Raw genomic sequence first — 24,473 nt, 5'->3', positions numbered from 1 at the left:
AGGGGTTTATAACTTGCTCATAAAAATTTACTGCAAGCTATAATTTGGCACACAGGGTTCCAGCCTGAGAGCATACTGCTGTTCTTATTGAAACTGCATTTGGTTTATTGACAGGCCTGTTTTCAGATTGCAAAAGAGTGACGAGTGAAATAGAAATCTAATTGTTTCAGAAACTTTTTTTCCCTTTTTTAAGACTCTCCAGCCCCCAAACAGCTTTAAACATCTACTGGTGCCTTTGAGTATTACAAAGAATTAAAAGTAGTTAAGAAATTCGTGTTTAAATAGTGGCTACTGTGCATACTGAGGAGTTATGCCTGCAGCATACAGTGTCTTTCAGCCTGAATAATCCCAGTGAAGCTTTCCAGCTTTCTAGATACAGAAACACAGCTGAGAGATATCAGGCAGGATAAAGGGAAGCAATTAATGTGGAACCTGTATAGCAGGGCTGATTGTGATTTGGGCCAGGCCATTCAATTTAATGCATCTGCTCTTGCAAAAGACACCAGAGGTCTCGGGGACCGGATTTTCCGGTGTTGTCTTTGTGTTCTGGAGAACACAGGGAGGAATGAAGGCGATTTTGCAGTTATAACTTAGGCTATTGCTATATTAAAGCTTCTGATTTGGAATCCCAGTCATGGCTATAGGGTTTATTCTGTTCAGCTCTAATGCTACAGTGAGGAGTCGAGGCTTTGCAGGTCACGATCGTGGTGTTTGGGTATCTGTGAGCACTAACTGGGATCAGTTCTCCAGCCCCTGCCCAGCTGCCAACGTCCCGTCCTTCCCTGTCACCCTCCTGCTCACAGGCTGACAGCCCATGCATAGCTCTTAACCCAGCCTTCCAGATATCGTGGAAGAAATGCTGAACTTTGCAAAGCAAATCACTCAGAAATTGAAAAATACCTCAGTACAAGCTCTATCACACACTCCTGTCCATGTGTAAGGCTGCAGGTTGGAATTACATGCACTGAGCTTCTGAATTCTAGTTCTCTAGTGAAAGTGCCTCATAAAATACCTGTATTTGTTCTGGGTAAACCAATTCAGATTTTTTAACCAGCTTTATTTAAAATATACTCAAAATGTGTCAAAAGTTTGCAGATGATTCTTCTAATATTTGAGAACTTGGCCCCAAGCAAGTTGATGTTTCACACACAGGAGAAAACTTTCCTGCCCTGTCTGAACAAACCTGTTGGATCTAAGCAAGCATCTAAGTGTTTTGGGCTGGTTGATTTGTTTTTCAGTATCTAAGCCAATGTGAAGCAGTATCTTTCTTGACAAAATATACTTCTGAAAACATATTTAGAACACTTCTGTAATATCTTGCATCCATACTGTGGTAACGTGGGAGGAGGCAAGATTGGCATTTTATGAATTCAACAGCTGGGACCTCCTGGGTGTTTCAGTGGACCTGTTGAAAAACTGGTTGCATCTTTAGCTGTTGTAGTGGAGATGCTGGGCTTGGGCTTGCTAGATAAGTTCTGTTTCAGACTAGAATTTTTGTGTGGAATGTCATAAAACTGACGTGCTGTAGCAAGTTGTCAGATCTAACTCTTCCTCCTTGCACCCAGAAAAACGATTTTTACACTTCAAAAGGTGCTTTTGCTATCACAGGGTATTTGCATTGTCATGAAGCTTAAAACTGTGCTCCTTGTACCTCCCACCCTGACTGATCTCACCCACTGAGATTTGTCAGGGCTAATTGAGTACTTCTGTTGCAGTCTTGGGGATACAACTTTTTAATAGAAAAAGTTTGGCTATTTAGGTACAGACCAAAAATACCAAGCAAAGGAATTTTCAGACTGTGTGTGGTCACAGTACTTCAGCAAATCAAGTGGACAAATTACTGTGCTGCCATATCTGTTTCTCTTGGCAGAGCTCTGACAGTCTTCTGGCATGCCCTGCAACTGTCCTCCACTGTTTGGGATCAGATTCATTCTGCAGATTGTGTGTGCGTAGGGATTCACCATCCTAATCTGCTTAGCAAACATTAGAGAGGCTCTTCTTGAAAGGTAATGAAGTACAGATGGAGTTGTCTCTGTAGATGTGTTGGGGAATGATCTGTGCATTTGCTGCTTCTTCCACTCAGGGGGTGCTACTGCAGAGAGATGATGTGGACTGAGCCCTTGGCACTGATGTGCTGGGAGAACATGGGAGTTGGTACAACTCAGCACTGTGGGAGGTGAAATGAAAAATCACACCACATGTGCCATTGCTGTGCCATCTCCCAGCTCCTTGGGTCTCTTTGGTAGGGATGTGCTCGAAGAGTGAGGGTCAGGCAGCACTGGAGAGGCAGAGAAATGAGACAGAGAATGGGCATTGTGTGGCTGGAGCTGTCATTGCCCAGGGGTTGAGGGAATGTAGAGCATAGAGTGAATGAGAGTGATGAGAAATTATTGTTTTACAATCAAAGAAATTAAATGGCACACAGTTCTGCTTACAGAGAGTTGAGATTGCCCAGTGGCTAAACTTACACCTTTGAGATTGAAGACGTGAGGAATTCTGGTGCCAGTTATCCATCCCTGGTTCGCTCTTTCAAGATAACACAGGAGAGGACAGGGATGTGAAGTTAGTTGGCAGTTTTGATCTCTGCGTAGCCACAGGAGGACTTCATTGCAGATTTATATGTGAGTCTCAGCTGTTCAACACCACCCTCCCGTTATTTTATTAGCAGAACAAAACTAGAAACTTGCCAACACGAAGCTCAGTTAAGCTGGAGCTACAGTTACCAATTGACAACTTGTCTGTTCTGTTCTGGAATATCCAGTTCAGATAAGCACAAGCTTCTGAAAGCCATGGAAGGAAGAGTTAATGTAAGTGGACTGGATGTTAATGTGAGTGGACGGCTCACAAAGACTCCAGCAGAGCCTCAGCTGTCCCACAGGAGCTGGCAGCAGCCCATGGGTGTTGTCTGCCTGCCTTCTCTCTGCCTTCACCACCCTCAGCATTGCTGCCAAGCTGAGAAGGTCTGTTCCCACAGTCAAGGAACACGTTAGAAGTTACCTTTGCCAACCTCTCATCTCCCCCCACCCAGCGCAGCAGGGGAAAGAAGGCAGCAGCTGCAGGTGTGCACAGGGCTGGCTTTCTTTCAGTACTTATTGCAGTGTGAGCAGGGATGTCCTGGCCTCTTCGTCCCCGGGATGGGCAGCAGGTGGGAAATGTGTGGATGTTACGCTGCACATATAAAGCAGCTGCTTAAAACACCCTGATCAGTATAGGCACAGGTCTGAGAAATTACTGTGAGGTGCTGGGGTTTGTTTTCATGGGCAAACCTCATCCTTTGCATGTGTGACAGGTACAAGTGACTTTAGTTCATTGCAGCTCATCTAATTTATAGAAAAGGACATTCTGCATGGGTGCTGAGTGCAGTGTTATGGGCCATTGCCTGGCGAGGGCAGAGATAGGATGGCTTTGCTTTGCTGAGCACTTTTTTTCTGGTTTTCAGAGTATGAATTAGGGCTCTCTTTACATTTTTTTTCCTTGGCTTTGCTCTTTAGGTGATACTGAGAAGAAAGCACCAAAAGATTTTGTCAGCAAACACTAGGGCCACACAGAATGCTATTTATCTGCAAAGATTTATGTCAGGATAATCAGATGCTCTCTCTCCCTCTGTGTTACTGTGTGGAATGATAAACATGATCAGGACGTATTTTTCTAAAATTTTGGCAGTCTATTCTCATCTGCAGATAATAGATGACATGAAGCCTAATGTCTGTGTACCTGAGAAAATGTAAGCTTTTGAAAATGAATGGGAACAGTAATAATCACTTATATCTAATCTTTTATTTCAACAAGTCTGAGATTCACCAAGGCACAGGTCGGGCTGCCTGTCTGTGGAACACTGTTTGCAGAGCATGGAGACTTGTGGCAGTTTAGGGCAGGAGGAGGGAGATCATACAGAGCTAAGCAAGGATAAGAGCGTTAAGCAGGCTGCAGTTTTACTGTGTAATTGGTGTTTACTTTAGAGATTGGGAAGTGATTCCCTGTGCTGTCTATTAGCACCCTGCAACCTTGGCTGTGCTGGTCCATTGCTACTCCAAACACAGTTTCACAGTGTGCTGGCTTTCAGCAGCAAACAGGATTTAAAAAATTTTCCCCTGACTGTTCATTCATGCACCGGGGTTTGAATGTTGCTGTTCCTTTTTGTCTGACAGGATCCAAAGTTTGAACTGAACAGATCCTGATTAAAATTGATGTTCTTGGTTTTTGGACTCTGGTACAAAGTCACTGGTCTGGTTGACAGCATGGCTCTGTAGGCACTCTGTAAGGCTGAAGTGAAGGAATGCAAAACAAAGGAGAAGTGAGCAAAAAAGGGTGAAAAACAGTGGCAGGAATTCCTTAAGTCAGCAGTGGTAGCAAATTGCCTGCTTTGTGTCACTGGGCCCTGAGTTGAGGTTAGATGGCACCTGCTGAACACACCTACAGTGGATTTTGGTCATACTTTCTATGTTTGACAAGCAGAGTTGACTTTTTTCAGTGCGGCTCATCCAAGTTACATTTGCTCTAAGAGAAAACGGTACATTCAGCACCAGTGCTGAGCGTGACCGGGGGACATAGCAGAGAGGGCAGTGATAGGATGGCTTTGCTGACTGCTGAAGTAAGAACAGCATTCTTTGAAAACATGCAGTAGTGTGTACTTAGTGCTCTTAAGTGCCTCCCTCTAGAAGTGAAAGAGGCCTTTATTAGTACATCTTCTTGTTCTTTAATCATGATGGTCAACATAAATCACTTTGTCCATTGAATGTGGTGCTTGTCGAACAGTGTTGGGGTGCAACTGCTGTTTTGATGCTATCTCAAGTAACCAGCCTGATGTTCAATATTTAATTAAAAGCAGAAAACTTGGTACAACTGAAAGGCAGGAATCTGAAGCCCTAGGAATGGTGGCCAGCCTGATAGTTCTGACATACTAATTGATAAATTTTGTTTTACAGCTGCATCTGGGACCAGTCTTTTGTATGTCCTTTATCTCTTTAATTCCTTTTGCACGGAACAAAACAAATTGGAAATGAAAAACACTGGCTTATTGTATTCATCTAAGGACATGCTAATTGAAAATGATTGCTTCATACTGGGCTGGATTCAAAAATATGTACATCTCTCTTTCTCTCTTTTGCACATAAATCCATTAAATACATGTGTTGAAATTGGAACTGCTAGGTCAGAGGGAAGTGAGATAAGTAAACCAGAGACAGGCACTTACGAGGTACCCATACAACAAACCAAATTGCTATGCCAGCTCCCAGATCCTTTGGCACAGACGCGATTGCCAGAATCTACATTTTCATTAAAAGCAAAACAGAACAAATTTTCGGTTTTTAGGTCCATAAAGACAATTTGGAAAACATGAACAAGACAATATTTTTTTTTCAAATAGCAAAACCTTAGATTTTAAGTATTTTAAGTAGATTTAAGTAGATTTTAAGCATGCTTAAAGATACTGAAACAGAAGTGCGGTGGTGTGGTTTTAGGTTAATGTGGAAGAGGATGTGATGGAAGAATTGCTTGTACTCTCTACAACCAGTTCAGTTTCTTTCTCAAGACACACGAGGAACTGTAATAAGAACATTTTTTAAAAATCTGATTATTTTTAATAATTAGAAAATCAATGTCCAAATTTTGGTCTAAATTCTAAAGGGATTTTTTTGAGGTTCTGTCACCTGAAAACTCTAGTAGAACGACATTAAAATTACTTAGAGTTTAAGGGGTTTTTTTTGGAGGTAATGTTGATACCAGATGAAATGTGTATTACATATGTTGCATGCTGGTAGTGTCAATTTGAAGGACTAAAGTAAAATAAAAACCCAATTAATATTATAAACAAACCAGTTTGTTTATAAAAACAGTTTGTTTATAAACTACATCACAGGGCATTATAAGAGCACACACTTTTCCAGTCAGGATTCCTGTGCCCACAATCAAAGTCCCGTACACAAGAGCTGATCAAAGAGCAGCAGTAACGGTGTGTTTCAGCTGAGAACTGTTCCTGACAGATCACAGATCCATGGCAATAGGCTCCTTCCTGGCCAAATTGCCAGTTATTGAACAATGGCCAACAGTAAGAAAGTGGGTCATAATGACTTTTCATTTCTGTGCAGAATTACATGTTTTTATCCTGTTTACCCTCACCATTATTATATATCCACTTACATCCTAAATCACCTACCCAGCTCTGAAAGGGCATGAAATTTGGCCAGCATTATGCTCTGTGCCTGGAGTTTAGAATTCCCCAGTTTTTCACAACTTTTCAGCTGGCATTAAAAGCAGCCAAAAAAAAAAAAAAAATTATTTACTGTGGTCCCTGCCTCCAGATCGCCTATCTTGCCATCAGTTAGCATGCATTTGGAGCTGGACTGTTATGTTTGGCATTAAAATGTTTGGGTTTTGTTTGTTTGTTGTCACTTTAAGATGTCAGATGAAGTGCCAGTGGGTTTGTATCTGGGACAGCTGTGTCAACTTTTTACTTATGGTCCAACACCGCAACTTAAGAGGAGAAAGGCAGAAAATCCCAGGTGAACTGGTGAGGGTCTGGCTTTATGTACATTGTGTGTGGACCAGTGGACTTGGCATTTTTTATGTGCTGGGCTGTTTTTCAGCAGGTTTGCAGGCAGAAGAGAAAAGTCCAGTCCTGTGAGTTAGCACCCAATTCATTCCTGTCTGTTGGAGATGGGAGAGCTGAGTAACTTGACTGTTTGAACAAGAACAGATTCACAAAACTTGTTTTGCTAAAAAACAAACTTGACTTTTCAGAACAACCTGAAAATGGACACAATAATCATATGCTTTTGGTAAAAGCAAAGTAATTTCTTCTGCTATGAAACCCTGCAGCAACTGGCTCTGAGCTGCTCCATTATCACTGCGAAGAAAGTTCTTATTTTTCCCTGGAGTGGTGTTTGTTTTTTGGTTTTTTTTTCTTTTCTGGAGAAGTGAATCTCTCTACCAAAGACTTGTTCTGTGCACTCTTGTCAATTTTTTAAATGCTGTGGGACCATACCATTGAATGCCTTGTAGGAAAGAAAGATAGAATCCAAATTGCCAGGATGGATCAGATGGATGCGGTGATGCTGTGAAGAGAGCAGAGGGCAGGACAGTGTCATAGCAGGCCAGGTGGAGAGCCTGTAATGCCCAAGTGCATTTTTGTGGCTCAGTTTGAGGTCCCAGCTGAGGTCAGGACTGGCCCATCAGGTTGGCACTGTGTCTCTGAGGCAAGGAGAGATAATACAAAATACTTCTCGGAGATGCTGCTGTGGGAAAATACCCTTTCAGCCATGACTACAGGAACATGCTTTTCCCTTCCTTTTTTCTGTCCTATGCCAAGAATGTTCTATATGCTGAGAAAACTGATATTGATGCAGGGGGAAAGGACTCTAAGAAATGTTTGCAAGCTTAATTAAGGCTTGAACCCACTGATCTGATTAATTGCCTTGCAGTGTGTGGATTCAGCCGACATGCAGGGAAGGCCAGCCTAGGGGATAAGATGATTTTACCCAGTGCTCATAGAGGGTCTCCTCTGTTGGCCAGATCTTTTCTGTGCCCCGATGGAGGGTCATTTGCTATTGTCATTGACATTTGCCAAAGATGGCTGCGTGTGGCTTTTAATGGTGAGTGCACAAATGTGTCTGTGGTAATCTGTTGGCGTAATCCTTTGTGGCTGAGTATGTCCTGCACGCTGTTGCTGTGCCAGGGCATGCTTTGACTGGAGCCTGCGGGCTGTACTCTTATGTTTAAGAGCTGTGATTTTGTCATGGTAAGTTTTGAGGGAAAATCATGTGTTAGTTATGGTGGAGAACATCAGTGGAGAACCAAACAAAGTAACACAAAAATGGGGTATGTTTTGTGCTGCCTGACATGGGGCATTTAGGTGCACGGACTTGGCTGATCTTAAGCAGAACTAGGTTCACACATCAAAATCAGTATCATGTTACTCATTGTACACAGGATTCAGAGGCAGAAGGATTATTCTGTACCCTCTTTATAATGTCTTTTGTCCCCGTCCTGGGTTCTGATTTTGAAATCTTTTCTGTTCCATGGGCACAATCTGCCACACGGGTTGCTCAGCATTTGTTCTGCTTCCTTTGTCTTGCTTTTCTGTGCTGCTCTGTTTTCCTTGGTGACTCCACAGTGAAAGCAAGATGGTGGTTACAGTTGACCCTGTTGAGATCCAAACTGCTCCATTTGCTTACCTACAGTCTCCCCACAGCCTGTGTTTCCATGCCCTCCAACCCAATCAGTCTTTGGGCTTGTTCTCCCAGAGGCCGTAATTCTCTTCTGTGTCACAGAATCATAGAATGGTTTGGGGTGGAAGGGGCCTTAAAGATCATCTCCAGAGAAGGGTTTTCATGCTGAGAGCCTCTCTGTCTTTTCAGCTGCATTAGCTGATCCAATAGAAGGTACTCTTTCTCCCAACAAACCTTTCCTCCCTGCCACTGGAATATGAGTTTGTTTGCAATGGAAAGTTGAGGTTGTCTTGGAATTCTTCTGAGGAAGGGGAAAAGGACATGGCTTTTAAAAAAAGTGATGGGTAGCTTTTTGGAAAGTTCTAATCATTCATTAAATGAAAAAGTTCGTTCTCCTTTTCAAAGAACTCATTGTGGTCACGTAGATTACCGTGAAATCAAAGCAAGTTTGCTGCAGAGCTCATCTCTTGCACAGAAAATTAAACCGACTCCTTTTTTGCCATTTATGAGGTGACTAGAGAAGAAATGTAGATTAATTCAGAATTCCCAGCCTGTATTCACATAGAGTATCATCTGAAAAAGTGTGATGGAAGTCTTTATCAGAATTCTGTATTGGTAAATGATGGGCCAAACCAGGCCAGAATTTTGGAATAAGAAATAAGCTGTGATGTTCTGATGTGAAGGTGCTGGTAGAATTGGAATAGGAGCACCAAAATCTTTTTAGTGTTTGAAAGTAGAGTCATGGAAAGAAAGTTCTCTCCAGAAGAATCACAAGGCAGTGTGGCCTGAGACCAATGAGAATGAGCCTTTCCTGTCCAGCTGTGTGAAGAGCCGGGCTGGGACTGTTCTTACCTGTGGAGTGCTCACTCAGTGCAAAGATCTCAAGGTGCTTTAGAGAATTGAAGGCCGAAGAGTTGGGGCTCAGTACAAGCCAGAGAGACAAAAATGCACTTATTTCCGTGTTTTGTAGACGATTAATGAGTGACAGAGGGGACTCGTTTTCAGAGTCTTGCTCTGAGTTTGGAAATGAAGCATTGTACATACTCAGACCAGAGGCTGTACATTGCTCGTGCCCTTCAAATAACCTTATTCATCTGCACCTGGAAGTTGTTCTCCAGCCACAAAACCCAGTGGGCCTGTTTAAAGCCAGTTCACAGGTGTCTGAAATTTTACATATAGAGGTGTGAGACTATTTAAAACATATGTGCAGGTGTTTACATTGCAAAGTGCAGGAGCAAGTCCGTGCACATCCAATTTAGGTTTCATGTTGAAAGACAGGGCTACCTTAAAGGAAGTCCAGGAACAGGTGGCAAGGTTGGCATGTTCCCAACTGTATCAGAAAGAAGATAAGCCATACTATAAGGACCCCGTTTTTATGCTATATAAAGTGTATTCTGGTTACTTGTTTGATGTTATTTTCAGGCATCTAGGAGAATATTTCAAAGCCTAGAGGTGCAGCAGCAAACTACCTGAAGATGTATGTGTCCAGCATTCTCTCCAGTGTTCTTCCCATGAAGTCTGTGGTCCTGACAAATGCCAAGCCTGGCACCCTGAGGAAGCAGAAGCATTCCTTTGTCTTGCTTCAGAACCAAAGGGGACAGGCCAGGTATTCAGGCACAGCAAGTCCAGGGCTTTCCAAACCTCGAGTGACAACAGGACCCAATTGTGGAGGAGAGTGATGACAGGGAGTAACAACCCTATACACCTCCTTTATCCCAGTTCATCTCTCTAGTTAGTGAGAGAAGGAGGAGTACAAGTAAATGCTCAATAGTCTTTAATGCTTGGAGTTTGCACATGGAAAATACAGAAGTGGAGACAGAAGTTTGCTTTAGGTTTGGAAACAGGTTTGCAGTAGCCTCCTGCATAGCCTCTGCCCCGGAAGCAAATAGGGCAGGTCCCACCAGGAACAGAGGCTTCTTTCCCTCACCTCACTGGGAGCTGGGAGAGCTGCTGTGGGTTGGCCATACCAGAGCTCACGTGAACTAAGCAGCTGGAAGGAGCCCAGCACATTTTAAGAGAGGCTGCACGAGGGCTTGAAGTCACCCAGCACCTTCAGCTTATCACCCCTGGCTGCTCTCCAGAGCCAGAAGGCGTGGATTCAGCATGCAGATGTAAAAATGAAGCCCTGGGAGATTTGGTTGGGGGGTGTGCCCTGAGCTCTGCCTGTAGTTTTGGGTCATCTCTGCTTGATGTACCCAATCTGCTCTGGCCCACGCTTGCCTCAGACTCCTCATTCTGAACCCTTAGCACAGGACTCAGCAGCACATTTCAGGACACAACTCTTGTACCTGGTGCTTTCTGCAGAGATGGGATCTGGGAGCGTCAGGGCTCCCAGAACAGTGATAGGAGGCATAAACGACTTGAAAACCAAAATAAACTCTTGCTATCAGAGTCACAAGGCGAGCTGTCCAACACAACATTGGTCTCTGATTTTATATTTAATTTTAGAAGCTGAAACTAAATGTTTTAATTTTATATTATTCTCAACATAATGCTAATTTGCTCCAGATGTCCACTCGGAGCTGAACGTTGCCATTTTGCATAGAAAGCATGTGCGTCAGTGATTTATTCCAAATAGCTTCTATTTTACTGCATTTCATTTTATTCTGAATGAAGTACTTAACAACATGTTTCTCTTTAAGAATCTTACTTAATCATATGGATATAATTTCTTCAATTTACGTTTTCAGTTCTTTAGTGTGGTGGCCACAGGGTGTTTCTTAACCTAGGCAGATTAAATGCACATGTTGAAAGCTGCTTATATTTGATTTTGAGGCACTTTCATTTCAAAGTCCTTCACGTAAGGTACAGAAGTGATTGTGGTTTCCTGCTAGGTTCTGGGATGGAGGTATAACTCTCAGGAAAATCTTGCAGATACCTTCTAAATGTTGGATAATCATGCATGACAACAACATAATTTCATTTCTTTCAAAACTGTGGTCTACCGAGAGTGTTTAAGACTGTTTTTATTGGGGTTCAGGAAGAAAAGAGATTTAATTTTCTTGTCATTTCTGGGCTGCAGTTCAACATTTCAATTTAAAACCTATTTCCGTTGAGTTCCCTTTCCAGTTTCCCCTCAAAATATTATCTTAGAAAATTTCTTTTATTCAGTTATTTTCATATTTATTTAGCAGCCTATTAAAAATTGTGTGAGACAGCTCAATATGAAACCTTTGTTATTTGAGCCCAGCTCATTCAGCCATTCCTGTCCATGGGCTGCTATTGGTCAAGTATGTCAGGAATGTCCTTTGGCAGCATCAGCAGGGCTACGTCATGTGTGTAAAGCGGAGTCGGCGTGGATGGGAGGCTGGTCTGGACCTTGGAACAAAGTCCAGGGAAGATTCTTACTCTTCTTTCATTTTAAAGCTGTCCCAGAGTAGATGGTTTGTGGAAACGTGGGGTGATTCTGCAGTGGTTGTACAGTCCCAGTGTAATACACCAGATTCCTCAGGTATCTAAACCTACTGTCCTTCCCTTTTAACAATCATTTTTATCCATATAATCCCTTTTCCTCTTAGGCTTTTAGACTGCAGCCTATACAATGGAATCTAAATTTCAGGAGGTCACATCATTTGCAAGGCAGGTTATTCCCACCTGAAATAATGTTCATCTGTATTCATTTACATCTTCTTTTTGCACCTCTTTTTCAAGCTTAGCTTTTTCAGAACTAACCTTACTGTTATTCTACAATTGTATTAGTTTATTACACTGAATTGTTGACACAGCTGGTAGGGAGCTAAGTGCTGTGGTTTCACACAATAAAATTTCAGACAATATGTGTAGCACTTCTTTTTCATACATATCATTTGAAAGCCATATGATTCACCAATATGTGTTATTGTTATCCACCCATGTGGGATACAATCTATTTTAAATTAGTGAAGCGACTTGCTAAACTCCCTGTAAACAATAAGACTGTGGGAAAACATTAAGTGCTATTCAGAAAAGAACATTGCTATACTGCCTTTTATCCAGAGGATCCCACAGTGCTGTAGAGAATGGAGGGACCTGGCACTGCTGCCACACTGGCTGCTCTTCAGCAGAGCTCATCTTCATCCTCACCACAGGCTTTAGAAGGAGCTCCAGCACTTAAACCTAGAGCGGGGTTTGGTGGAGAGCAGAACCACCCACACCAGTTCAGTGTGTTGGGTGAAGAGTAGCGATGGGCTTGGGGGTGTTTGTTAGCAAAATCTTGATTTAACATCTCATCCAGTATAATCGCTTCCCAGGTTGGAGTGCATCAGCCACGGTACCTGTTGAAGCACTTGATGTGTGGAAGTGTGAGGTGACAGGAGCAGCTCAGCCTCTAACAGAGGGCATCCCATTGTATTGGATTTACCAGAGGGAAGGAGCTTAGACATGGATCACTGGTAGAGCTCAGCTGGAGCACAGCAGCCATTTACGAAGGGCAGCAGCAAAACTTTGTTCCCAGCCTCTGAAACACGGCCCTTCTAACAGCTCAGTTCCTTTAAAACAGGTGATGTCTTTTTCTAGGAACATTTTTCTAGGAATAAATCTCTCAGATTTTCCTTCATGTAGTGAATGTGGCCAAGCAAGACGAAATGCAAACACTGCAAGACTAAAAGTAATGACTTGGGGTAAAGTGAGGATAATAAGTTCCTTATTTGTAGGGAAGAGAGAGAGCCCGTTCTCTCAGAAAAAGATTATCCCTCTCCATGTTGTTACCCTCTAGCTCTGTGTCAAGTCACCCTGTGGGATTCTGTTGTACTGTGCCTGGAGTGAGCCTGTGGGTGAAGGAGGGAGCCGTGTCCCTTGGGATTGTGCTCCACAACCAGGGCACGAGGGAAAGCAGAGTAAAGCCACCAACCCTGCAGTGACAACAGGCTCCCACCACATCGCAGTCTCTCTCTCCCTGTGGTTCACCAGCAGCTCTTGAGGGGCTCTTTGCCAGAGCTCAGCTTTACAATGAGGAAGTGTCAGGCATAATCATTGTAGCCTTGAATTACAGGTTGAACCCCAGTCTTCACTTAGGGATAGTCAGACTGGCCCAGCATGGGATGGGAAAGAGCAGGAGCCTGTCTGAGCATGGAAAATCCCACTGAGTTGCCTACTCCCTTACCAAGAAGAACCTTGGAGAAATTTGTATCTTCTTATCACTTTGTGTGAAGATTAACCCAGTGCTGACAGTTTCATGCACCTTGTCAATTTGCAGGGATCTGATCTTTAGAAGTTACAGTTCGAGATAAAAGCTCCATTATGTGCTTGTGGAAATGAGCACAGGTAGGGTATGAGAAGGACAGTGGGTCTTAAGATAAAAAAAAAATCTCCCCTATTAAAATGGGAGAAAACCCCAGCAATAAAGCTACATGCTTCAGGAAGCAGATTTAGTGAGCAAAACTAGTGATTTGTGTTGAATCGCCTACAAAAAGTTGTATTTGCAACAAAAACCCCCACTTACATGGGTGGAGAGTTACCTTGGTGCTGTTTTTCATCTTTCCTAAGAGAGAGTTTGGATGTGGGGGACTAGTTTAGTCAGCTGTAGCCAGCAATTTCCAACTGTAGATCAGGTTTCATCCCCAGGATCCTCCTCTGTTTGATCTGCCAAGGACAGGAGCCACTCTGTAAGCTGTGCTGACACGTGACGAGCTCTGACTGTAAAACTTCCTTATTTATTGGTCTTGACAAAGTTGGGAGCTGGGTTTTCCAGGATTTGAAAAAGTTAGTAGTCGGGGGGATGAGTGGGAAGTTAGGATGGACACTCACTGTTGCCAGATGACACCATATTTGTGACACACGGGGTTTGGCACACGCTGGTCCCAAATCTTTCTGTGCCTGGGGACAGACGGAGCACAGACCTATCCTGGAATGCCCTGCCTGTGTTGTGCTGGAAACCCACCCTGTTCCTAGACACGCTGTTGGCCTGTTACAAAAGGCAGCCTGGACTATGTGGGGATCTTTCTCTTCCTTTACTGGTTCATGAAAAATACAGAAAAATATGAAAAAAAGAGGGAAGTTTTTCATTTTGCTTTTCCATGTAAATGTTTGTTGGTGAATAGATTCAGAATATTCCAATTACAGTTGATTTTAGTGTCTGATGCCAGCAGAACAGCTAAAGATTGTTTGCTTAATTCCTGAGTGTGTGCATTGTTTTTAGCGACCATTTTTAATTTACATGTTTGTCCTGCCTCTCTTCAAACCTCCCACTGGATTCAGAATGCAAACCAGGGCAGGCAGCTTCTCTGCCATCCTCTGTGCAGATGTCTCTCCCAGAATCAGGAATGTGCCCTGCACTGGGCACAAAAGGGTTGCTGAGTTCCCCAGCGTGGATGAATGTCCTCTGCTGAAAGAGAGCGCTCAGCACATTACAGGGACAGCTTACAGAAGCAGGGTGTGTAATTTTTAATAACTGGGATAAAAACCCCCAGTGACATCTTTAAAATATAAATGCCTTTTCTTGTTTCTTTTATTTCTTCCCCCCTCCCTTATTTTGCCTTTTCATCTCTCCTCCTTTCAATTCCATTAAGCTTCATTGTACAATAATATATCGCAGTGGACTTTTTTCAATTATGTTTTTGATTTTTTCCTCCTTGTTACTATAAAACTCCAGATGTTTTGAGACTTCATGGTTCTCTGAATTATTTTTTCCTTTATTTTAATCTTCTTTTGTAACATGCCACACATGTGGTATTTTGGCCTTTTAAGATGCTATGCTATGCTAAACAGCCATAAGTTTTGAGGTAGTGGTTTTTTTATTTTTGTAATTACTTTTTTTCCCCCTTCTTGCTGTTGCTGTCTCTTTTTATTTTTCTTCTTTTTTCCTTTTTTTTTTAATTTTTTTTTTTACTCCAATTGGTTAGTCCACATCAACCATAATGGATTTTGCCTTTGCTCTGAGGCTGCATTCTTTCTTTATTATTCATTTATTTATAAACTAATAAATATTTATTATATATTAATTTATAAATTAATGTGACTAAAATATGGACCAGAATACAAAGATGTAGGCAGGGGTGTAGGACAGAATTTCATTTAGGTTTCAGCTGAGATAGGTGTAAATAGGAGATATGTTAGATGGAAACTGGAATGGAAATGTTTCCTTGGAAAGTCAAGAAAGGCAGTGACTTGCTGATCCAGAGGAACAAGTTTTTGAAGTACATGTAGGAAACTATATTTTTTGTTAAAATAATCTAAAAGTACTGGAGGGAAGCATTTTTAATTTATTTGTGGTTCTTTTCTGGCACAGTTGGAGAGGGGTTTTAATTGATTTTGTTCAGTCTTAATTTTGTCCCCAAAACAAGCAGATCTGGCTTCAGATATTAGAGCAGAAAATCTTGGATTGTGTGTTGTCCTTTAATTTCAAATAGCTTGTAAGCTATTCAAAAAATCCCAAATAAAGAATAGTTTCCCAGTTACATCTGAGGAAATAAAGGGGCTGACATGGGGTGTCTCCTTTGCTCATTACACGACCCTATGAATTTTGCATTTTGTTCCTTAAAATGTTGCCTCATGTAATGTTATTTTTGCCTGCAAGCCATAATACTGCATTCAGTCCAACTGTAATGAGGTTTCAGAAAATTGTTTGCTTTCCAAATGACATATTTAGCAAAACCTTATGGCAAAATCTGTGGCTGTCATGCTGCTGATAATAAGATATCCCCGACTTTCCTGATTCATTCTCATATGTTGCAGCAAATAAATGCAAGTACCTCTGTTCTGACAAATGTTTATCCTTCTGCTTGATTAAAGAAGGATTACTAAAAAGAGTTTTAATACTAGCAATGGGTTCTTGTGAAAAGCATAGGATGCTCTGACAGTTTCCCAGATATTTCGTGTTTAGCTGGAAAACGTATGGAAAAGCTCAGTTTGCTCCCTGAAGGGCCTGACTGGCACTAGAAGAAATAAATCTGTGAATTTTTCAGTGCTTCAACCTATGTTCACCCCATTCAGGGGATGCTGGCAGGCAGGTGGTTGGTTCTGCAGTCAGAGAACTCTGTGTTTGTGTGTGGAAAGCACCTCGTGTGCAGGATCAGAGCTGGTAACTCGTGACTTAAACAAGCCTGTTGTTTTGTCCTGCGTGGGCCAGGTCTGCATTCCTTGTGCACCCCTAACTCCTGATACTGCCAGTGGGGTTCAGGAATGTGGACATAGGGGCTCATAAAATCCATAAAATTGAAATTAAGGAGGCAGCCTAAAGTCTTGTTTAATTCTGTGGCCCGTGCTGATCAAACACCTCCTCCAGGGTTTTCAGTGTATTCCTGCTTCCCAGTTTCATGTTAATTAGGAAATACATAACCTGTCTTAACAGGACAAAAAAACCCTGGGCTATTGGTGTACTGTGTGTTGATGTCAAATGGTTGGCTGTAATTGCCCTAAACTCCCACAGTGTGAAGGATGTGTTGCATTTATACCGTGGCTTACTTTTCTAGGTTTTCTTTTTCCTATTCTGAACCTTTTTACCTTTTCTTCTCTTACTCACCAGCAACTGTACAGCAGTCTGGCAAAAGCCCTAAATGTTTTTTTTAAAAGACAAATAATAAAAAGTACAAGCAATTTTTCCCAGGACTCAAGTGAAATAGCACGTAGAGATGTCACTTTGCAAACATAAATTGTTCAGGCTTTAAAGATAAAACCGAATCCAGCAATTGGCAGGTCCTTTTCTCTTACAGGTTATCTTCCATTTTATTCTTACCACCAAGGGAAAAAAGCAGGTTCTTACAATTTAAATCTGTAAATTTGGATCTGGCTAAATGAACTGGGATTCTTTAGGATGTGGAGAGCTCATTCCTATGGGTTGCATTTTATGTACCCAATTAGTTCTGTTGAGTTTAATAAAACTCCTGACATGAGTCATATTACTCGTGCTCAACTGTTTGCAGGATCAGGGGTTTACATTGTACCTAACAACAGCAAATTCAACATTAATCTAATCAGGAGTTAGCTGGAAAAGATAAAGCACCAGAAGAGATATTTTGGTTCCGGGGCTGGGTGGAACAACTCCCGTGTTTAAGTTCCTGACCCTGGTAACAGTTTGGAGCCCCGCAAGGCCCCGGCATTGGCTCCATGTGCCGTGAAACGTCGGTGCTATTTAAAGAGTGGCGTGACTGTTTCCTTCCCTCCAGAAGGGATACTCAGCCTCTCAGGATCCTTCTTCTCATAACGTGTTTTTCAGTAAAATTTTCCCAATTTTGTAATCAGTTGGGAAGAAAGAACATTTCACAATGTCGGTAAGGCTCGGGGATGTTTTGACCAGACATCAGATTTCCTATTGATAGCGTGGAATGCTTTGGAATGAAATGTTTTGGGTTTTCCATCTGTAGGCTGTCTGAGATGTCAGCAGCCAATATGACCTGCTCTTTCCCTTTTAGGTCTATAAATAAAAGGCAGCTTGTTTAACTGATCTTGCAGTGGAGAGCAGAGGTGTATATTAATGAGCTTGCTCTAATGGCACACTGGACCTATTTAGCACTATGACTGTGAAGGCTTCTCTTTTTCAGTCATAACTCATTTCCTAAGAAAATGTCAGTTATTGCTTCACTCCGTGGTCTGAGCTGGTTAGTTTATAGTTTATTTCTTCTGATCTGTACCACTGACAGATATTCTAGACGTGACCGTGATTAAATATGCTTATGAAAATGGTAAACATTCGATAATATAAACCCTCTTGGGAACACGCTGTTATTTCTGCATGGCAACATTCTCAGGTGCATTCAAAGTATAAGCTGGAAGCAAAGAAAAAAATATTTTAAGCAATTACAGTTATTAGATTAAATTGTTTTGTTTAGGAAGATTGTGATGTGTTTAGATCACTGCGAGATAGTTCAGGTTTTCATAACTATGCCTTTTAAATGCATGATACTGCAGCAGTGATATTTTAGTGTACAATAAAGATAATATCCATGTAGTAGGGAACTAATTTAGTCCCATAAATTTCTACAAGGTATTTTTCCCTAGTAGAAGCCCTATTCCAAAAGCAGCAGTAGTTATAAAATCCAGTAACTGCATCGTGCTCTTCCTGTAATCATGTGGCATTGTTTTGTGTCTGTGCTCGGATGTGTGCAGCATAGCAGTGTCTGAAACACGAGTGATTCACAAGAAAGACAAAAGTAGTAATTGCAATGTAATTATTATTTTTATTGATGAACTTATTTAAGAGCTCTGTTGACATTTACAGACTTTGAGGATCATGCAGTGTTTGTTACAGTTATCCCAGGCAACAAATGTCCACAAAATGTTTAAGATTGTAGGATTAAGCAGTGACAGATTGGGGCCAGATGTCTGGGAGATACCGTAAGTGGCCTTCTCAGTTGATAAAATAGCTCTTACCATCCTAAAGCCCTTTCAAAATTGAGCATTTGTTCTTTGTAGTTGAAGCTGAGACACTTGTGGGATGGCTGGATCTTCCTGGAGGTTATTTGAAAAAGGGAAGGAGCACCCCATTTCTCCAGGAGTCGTTTTATTTAGTGTATATATAAATATAACTACACTTCAAGTAGCAAGAATAGGTGGAAGGGTTAAAAGATTTGGTGAGTAGCAGTGAAACCCAAAAATGACCTTACAAAGTCATCCTAATAACAGCAGCCTGGTTGAAGTTACCTTGTTCTGCACAAGTGTACAGTGAGACACCACCACTTCAGGGAAGCTGTGTCCTTCAGGGAAAAACTGCAAGGGACACAGTCAGCAGATCCAGCAAGAAATAAAGTAGTTGAAATAGTATTTCCTGGAGTCCTTCGAAGTTGAGACCCTCCTTCAGCTCTGAGTGGATTCTCTCAGCCCCACCCTTCTCTGCTCTTTGCACCAGCCACTTTCCTCCCCCTTTTCAGGCTTTCATCGTCACCTTCCCCTCTTCTCACCACTTCCCAGCAAGGTTCTTGCCCACACTCCTTTTCCATTGATTTTCTTCCTGTTTCACCAACCCAGCCTTTGCCAACCCTGCCTCCTTGAAAATCTGAGTGCTGTGAATTTGCTAAACTCTGTTGTATTTGTCATGGACTTCAGCATATTTGAGCACTTCAGATTGCTCCCTTCTGAATCCTTGTCAGATTTTTAGTGATGATTAAGAAGAATGTTTGTTTCTCTTGAAGCCTTGGTGGCTTGGTCACTTCCAAAACTCCCCCGCCTCCCCTGCACCAGCTGAAGTGTTCAGGGAGGGAGTTGTGGCCAAACAAAACTTTTGAAGACATAGACTGCACGTCTCCAGGTGACTCTGTGGATCTATCTCGATAGCTGTGATGGGGAAAGACATAATATATACATATCAGATAGTTGTCTGGACACATAGACCCAATATGCCATTCAGACTGATTAAATATCTGGCCAGGGCAGTAAAAGCCATAGTGATCCTGTCATGTGTGAGTGGCTGGGAAAGGCAGAGATTTTCCAGGAACCCCTCTGTGGGGATGCCTGTGTGTTGGAGTGCATTGGTGTGTTCAGTTTGTAGTGTGATTTCTGTGGTGCCGTCTGAGGAACCATGGGTTCCTGGAAAGCTGCTGAACAAAATCTTGACTCAGCAGTGACAAACCACTCGCTAATGTTGTGAGAGTCTGGATTTTACTCTTCTTGAGCAAGAATCAGTAAAAAACTATGGCTTCCAGAAACAGTGGTTAGAACAGGTTGCCCAGGGAAGCGGTGGCTGCCCCATCCCTGGAAGTGTTCAGGGCCAGGTTGGACAGGGCTTGGAACAACCTGGTCTAGTGGAAGGTGTCCCTGCCCATGGCAGGGGTGGAACTGGGTGATCTTTAAGGTCCTTTCCAACCCATACTGCTCTATGAAGATACACCGACCTTCTTTCAGAGTTGTTAGTGTTGATATGAAGGTTTTTATCTGCATAAGACACTAGAAGATCTGCAGTGCCATGAAGCTGAATTAGAGTGGGCAAAGTAATGCATCCCACCGCTCATGAGTCTTGTGCATGTATTTGTTCCCCATGTGTAAGTATCTGAGTGCATTTTATGGGTTTGCAGGTGTGTGGATGTGCATACACGAGTATTTGTGCTCACCTGAGGGAGTTCCCAAAGCCCATCCTAGAGAAAGTGCCTCCACTGCAGTTGCTGTTGTCTCTAACACTGAAACTTAGCAATGAGCAAGGCAAAACACCCTTCCCTTGGCCTACTGGTAGCTAGAAATTTTACTTATTTATTTATTCAGATTTAATTTGAAACAGTGACTTTTGTTATGAGCGCTATGCAGCATTTCATTACTGAGCTCCCTAATGAAACGGGTGCTTAAGAAGTCAGAATTGCTCAGGTTACTGGTTGTATAAATGCAGAGAACAGCTCTGAATGATAGAGCTAGTAAAGAAAAGGGTGCAGAATAACAGCAGAGTTCCTTTGGATTGATCTTCAAATGGATCAGGCCTTCCTGTAATCCTCTGTGCTCATCAGCTCCAGTGTATTGTATTTCAGACACCCGAAACCAGGTTCCAACCCTCCACAAATAGCTTCTCTTGCTCTCTGTCTTTAGCAGCTAATTGTTACTGCCCATAGTGGCTCCTGTGCCAATTAATATCTCAGAGGGCTCATCAGAATACTTCTTCTTTTCTTTGAGTTCTCTGTTCTGACACCGTGTCTTCAAGCGTTCGGTGCTTCAGACAGGACATGTGAGATATTTATAATCCTTGTATTATTACTGAGCTACACACCATGTCTTCGGTGACAGATTAAATGAGCAGCACAATATGTTGTGTTTCATCCATAAATTTCAACAGATGTTTGAATGTTGGTTGATTTATTGCACGTCCAGCTTGGATCTTACACTGTTCTCATTGTGGCTGCACATGGTTTATTTAATAGTACTTTACAGCGATTTTTTTATGACGTTTTTCAGTTTGAAGGGTGCAACAAGGCATTTTCTAGGCTTGAGAACCTCAAGATTCACCTCCGGAGTCATACTGGGGAGAAGCCATACCTGTGTCAGCACCCTGGCTGCCAGAAAGCTTTCAGCAACTCCAGCGACCGGGCAAAGCATCAGCGAACACACCTGGATACCGTAAGCATGATTTCATACTGGGACTTGCACGGGGTTTTCCAGTGGTCCTTGTGCACAGCTGGTTCTGCAATTGGACGGGGACTTTGCCTTTTCATGAGGAGAGTCTTAGAAAATTCAGCTGTAAGCCATAGTGTTTTGTTTTGAACTGTACGTGCTTTGAGAAATGAGAAAGCCTTGATCACGGGCCAGTTCGTTCGTGTTACTCATGCTGAGGAGTAAGTTAGGCAGGAGTGAGTTACTCAGCAAGCCCTCCCATTGTTCCTGTTCCAGTAAGAGGAGGCAGCAGCACAATAAGGTGTAACGGGAGTGAAAGCTGAGTCACTGCTGCTGCACCAAATGTGTGTCATTGTCTCGCTTCCTGTCCCATGTTGCTTCAGTGAATGTTCTGAATGAATGCAAAAGCAGGTCAGACCTCTCAGTGGAAGGTAAATTCACCTCAGTTTTGGACAGTAATGTTGCAAAAGTGAAAATACATCTGTCCTATAACTATATGAAATTAGTTAAGTACCCACCATCAGAATTAACTGTGAGAAACAAATCCTTTTATTCTGTACAGTGTCTTAGGCTTCACTAAAATGAAATCACCATATTATAGGGAAAGAAAGCAACGAGACAGCTTTGCAGATGAGTCAAATCCTCAGCACAAAGCTTGTAAAGAATAACAGGCAGAGTTGTTCCTTTGTGTTTTTCAAAGAAGTGAATATATGGTTTAACGTTTGGCCAAGTATTTATGGGGCAGAACTTTTGAGTTTAATTGATATTTACTTTTTAAGCAGTTACACATTTCAGACAGTGCAGCATTAAGGAATGTCTAATGTACATTATGCCTTGCAAAAACAAACAAGTAAGAGAAGCGAGTCAGTCACATTTTCCAAACCAAAGCACACTTACAATAACAGTGTTTTATTTATTTGAAAGTCAACCTGAGATATTTGAATTTGTAATTAGTTCTAAAATGCGTCTCTTTTGAAAGTGGATATAGTAAATAGAGTGCAGTTTTTAAATATAACTGCTTGAATCTAATAGATATAAATTTAATAGCCGAAGTCACAAATGGAATGCCATTTATTAGCTTTGAGAGAGAACTTGAGTGGTTACTAAAATGAGCAAAATTTCTTTGTATGTGTTATCTGTGCAATATTGAAGACAAATGTCTTAACTTTCTATTTTCTTTTCTTCTCCCTTTATCTCTGTCCTTATTATCTGAAATGCTCATAAATCAGGAAAAAGGTACAGTAATCATTTTCTACTAACTTCCTTAAATATCTAAAAACATCCTCCCTGCTATTCCATTGCAGTTTCTTTAAAGCTGTTTCTGTAGTCCTGCACACAGTAACCAACTTCCACTTACCTTTAATTAAGCCCTGTGGTTTAGCTCAGTGTATTTTGTGCTTACGTGAAGGTGAAAAATAGCAGAGCGACAGGATGGTGCTGCTGCGAAGGCTGCACAAAACAGCTGCCTGGAATGTCAAAGCAAACAGCCATGAACCTTTGGAAGGGCAGTCAGATTTTCATCTCATTTCCCTATCACTGAGTTGAACGATTTTATCGCTAATTTGAATGACATCAGTGATTTTGAAAAATACTCTGCTAGGTTTTCTGCTAAGGGATTTGTTAAAGTTTTTCCGTAGTTTTTCCTCAGGTGTCAGTTCTCTGTGTTCCAGACACTCTCAATAAATCTCCTTTGCCCTGTAACTTTCTGGGTAGGTGCTGTGTTAGCCTGTAAGGTCATGAATTGGTGAATGATTCTATTATTCCTTCAGAAATTTCCTGCTGGCTGGACAGAACAGCAATACTTATTCTCTGGAGGTACTTACAAAGAAAGGGGGTTTATATAGGCTGCTTATTCCTTATTGAGTGCATTTGGAATTGGTTTTAAAGCTTCTCAATGTAGGTCACTCCATCGTTTATCTTCTCCAAAAGGAGGATCTGTAAATCATTTCACTTACTGGTGTACCCTAGTTTGATTGAATCTCCACTAAATCATCTGGAGTAGATCCTTCTCCTGGGCAGGAGAAGAACAAAGGGGACCTGTCTGTCCTTGTGGTAGAAAGGGCATGTCAGCACTCCTCCAGGAGCAGAGCAACTGGTTTAAAGGACCTCACAGCCACTTCTCCCAAAAAAACCCAACCCAGTTGGGTTTTTTCTCTTCTGTGCATCCTCTTTCTGAAACCAGGGGAATTAAAGAATGTGACACTGAGGTCATGGCAAACCAGTTTTCTGCCTTTGAGAAGACACCAACGGGATTTACTAGTCCTGGTGAGAAGGCTGAGGTAGCATTGATAGATGAGGCAAGAAAACAGAGGAAAAAAGGATGTTCCCCATTCAAGTTTAAAGCTCTGTGAGCTGTGCCATGCAGCACTGCCACCTGAGTCGGTGGATACTTAATAAAAAGTACCAGACTTTGCTCACCTTGACAATTGCACCTTCATTTGGAGTTTGTAACCCAGAGACAGTGTTCCCTTTGTTGGGAGTAGGCAGAGCTAAGAGAAGAATTTGGTGAGGATTTCAATCACTGGGACCCCAGAATCAGCAGCTAAATTTAGAGCATCCTCATTTATTTATTTTCTTTTATTTTCCTATGAGAACAGAGCACTGGAACTGCCTGTTCAGATTCAGGTGGTTTTCCCAGGAGACAGTGCTGATACTGTGCATATCATAAAAGTGGCAGGCTCTGCCACATGCTGAAACAAGATGGAAAAGTCCTCCCAACAAAATCAACAATAATGGATTTTTCTTTCTGTATTGATTTGTTCAGATGTGTTTCATGCAGGTTGTTTGGTTAAGAGTTATAAAAGGAAAGACATTTCTGTTGCTATTCAAAAGAGAAACAAGGTATGAAGGAAAATAAACAAGTGCTGTGCCCCAGGTTTTGTTCTGCTGCATATCATAGAACCACAGAATCACTGAGATTGGAAGAGACCTCTAAGATCTTCGAGTCCAGTGGTTTCCCCAGCACTGCTGTGTCCACCACTAAACCATGTCCCCACACAGCTTTTGAACACTTTCAGGGATAGTAATGCCACCGTTTCCCTGAGCAGCCTGTTCCAGTGTCTGACCACCCTTCTGATGATGAAATTGGTCCTTATCTCCAATGTAAACCTCCTCTGGTGCAACTTGAGGAAATTTCCTCTTGTCCTGTGGGCTTGTAACAAAGGAGCAGAGAGCCCTGGTTCCACCCTCCTGTCAGGGAGTTGCAGGGAGTAAGAAGGTACCCCCTGAGCCTCCTTTGCCCCAGGCTGAGCCCCCCCAGCTCCCTCAGCCACTCCTCATCACAGTTGTGCTCCAGACCCTTCCCCAGCTCCATTGCCCTTCTCTGGACTCGCCCTAGCACCTCAGTGTCATTCTTGTAGCACGGGG

At 42.2% G+C, this 24,473-nt stretch overlaps 1 protein-coding gene across 4 annotated transcripts in view; it reads left to right on the top strand.

Moving 5' to 3' along the window:
- GLIS1 (GLIS family zinc finger 1) overlaps positions 1–24,473 on the top strand; it is a 188,637-nt gene that overhangs the window by 135,819 nt on the left and 28,345 nt on the right. For all 4 annotated transcript variants that reach the window (XM_027894760.1, XM_027894777.1, XM_027894750.1 and 1 more), the window contains one exon: positions 20,952–21,113. In XM_027894760.1, the coding sequence (XP_027750561.1) occupies positions 20,952–21,113 (162 nt within the window). The remainder of the gene's footprint in view (positions 1–20,951; positions 21,114–24,473) is intronic.

Source organism: Empidonax traillii, unplaced genomic scaffold (genome assembly GCF_003031625.1).
Source record: "Empidonax traillii isolate 1590-97213 ecotype Southwest subspecies unplaced genomic scaffold, ASM303162v1 scaffold15:size5535645, whole genome shotgun sequence".
Classification (NCBI taxonomy): Eukaryota; Metazoa; Chordata; class Aves; order Passeriformes; family Tyrannidae; genus Empidonax; species Empidonax traillii.
The sequence above is the reverse complement of the archived record's forward strand: the minus strand, read 5'-3'. Positions and strand labels throughout refer to the sequence as shown.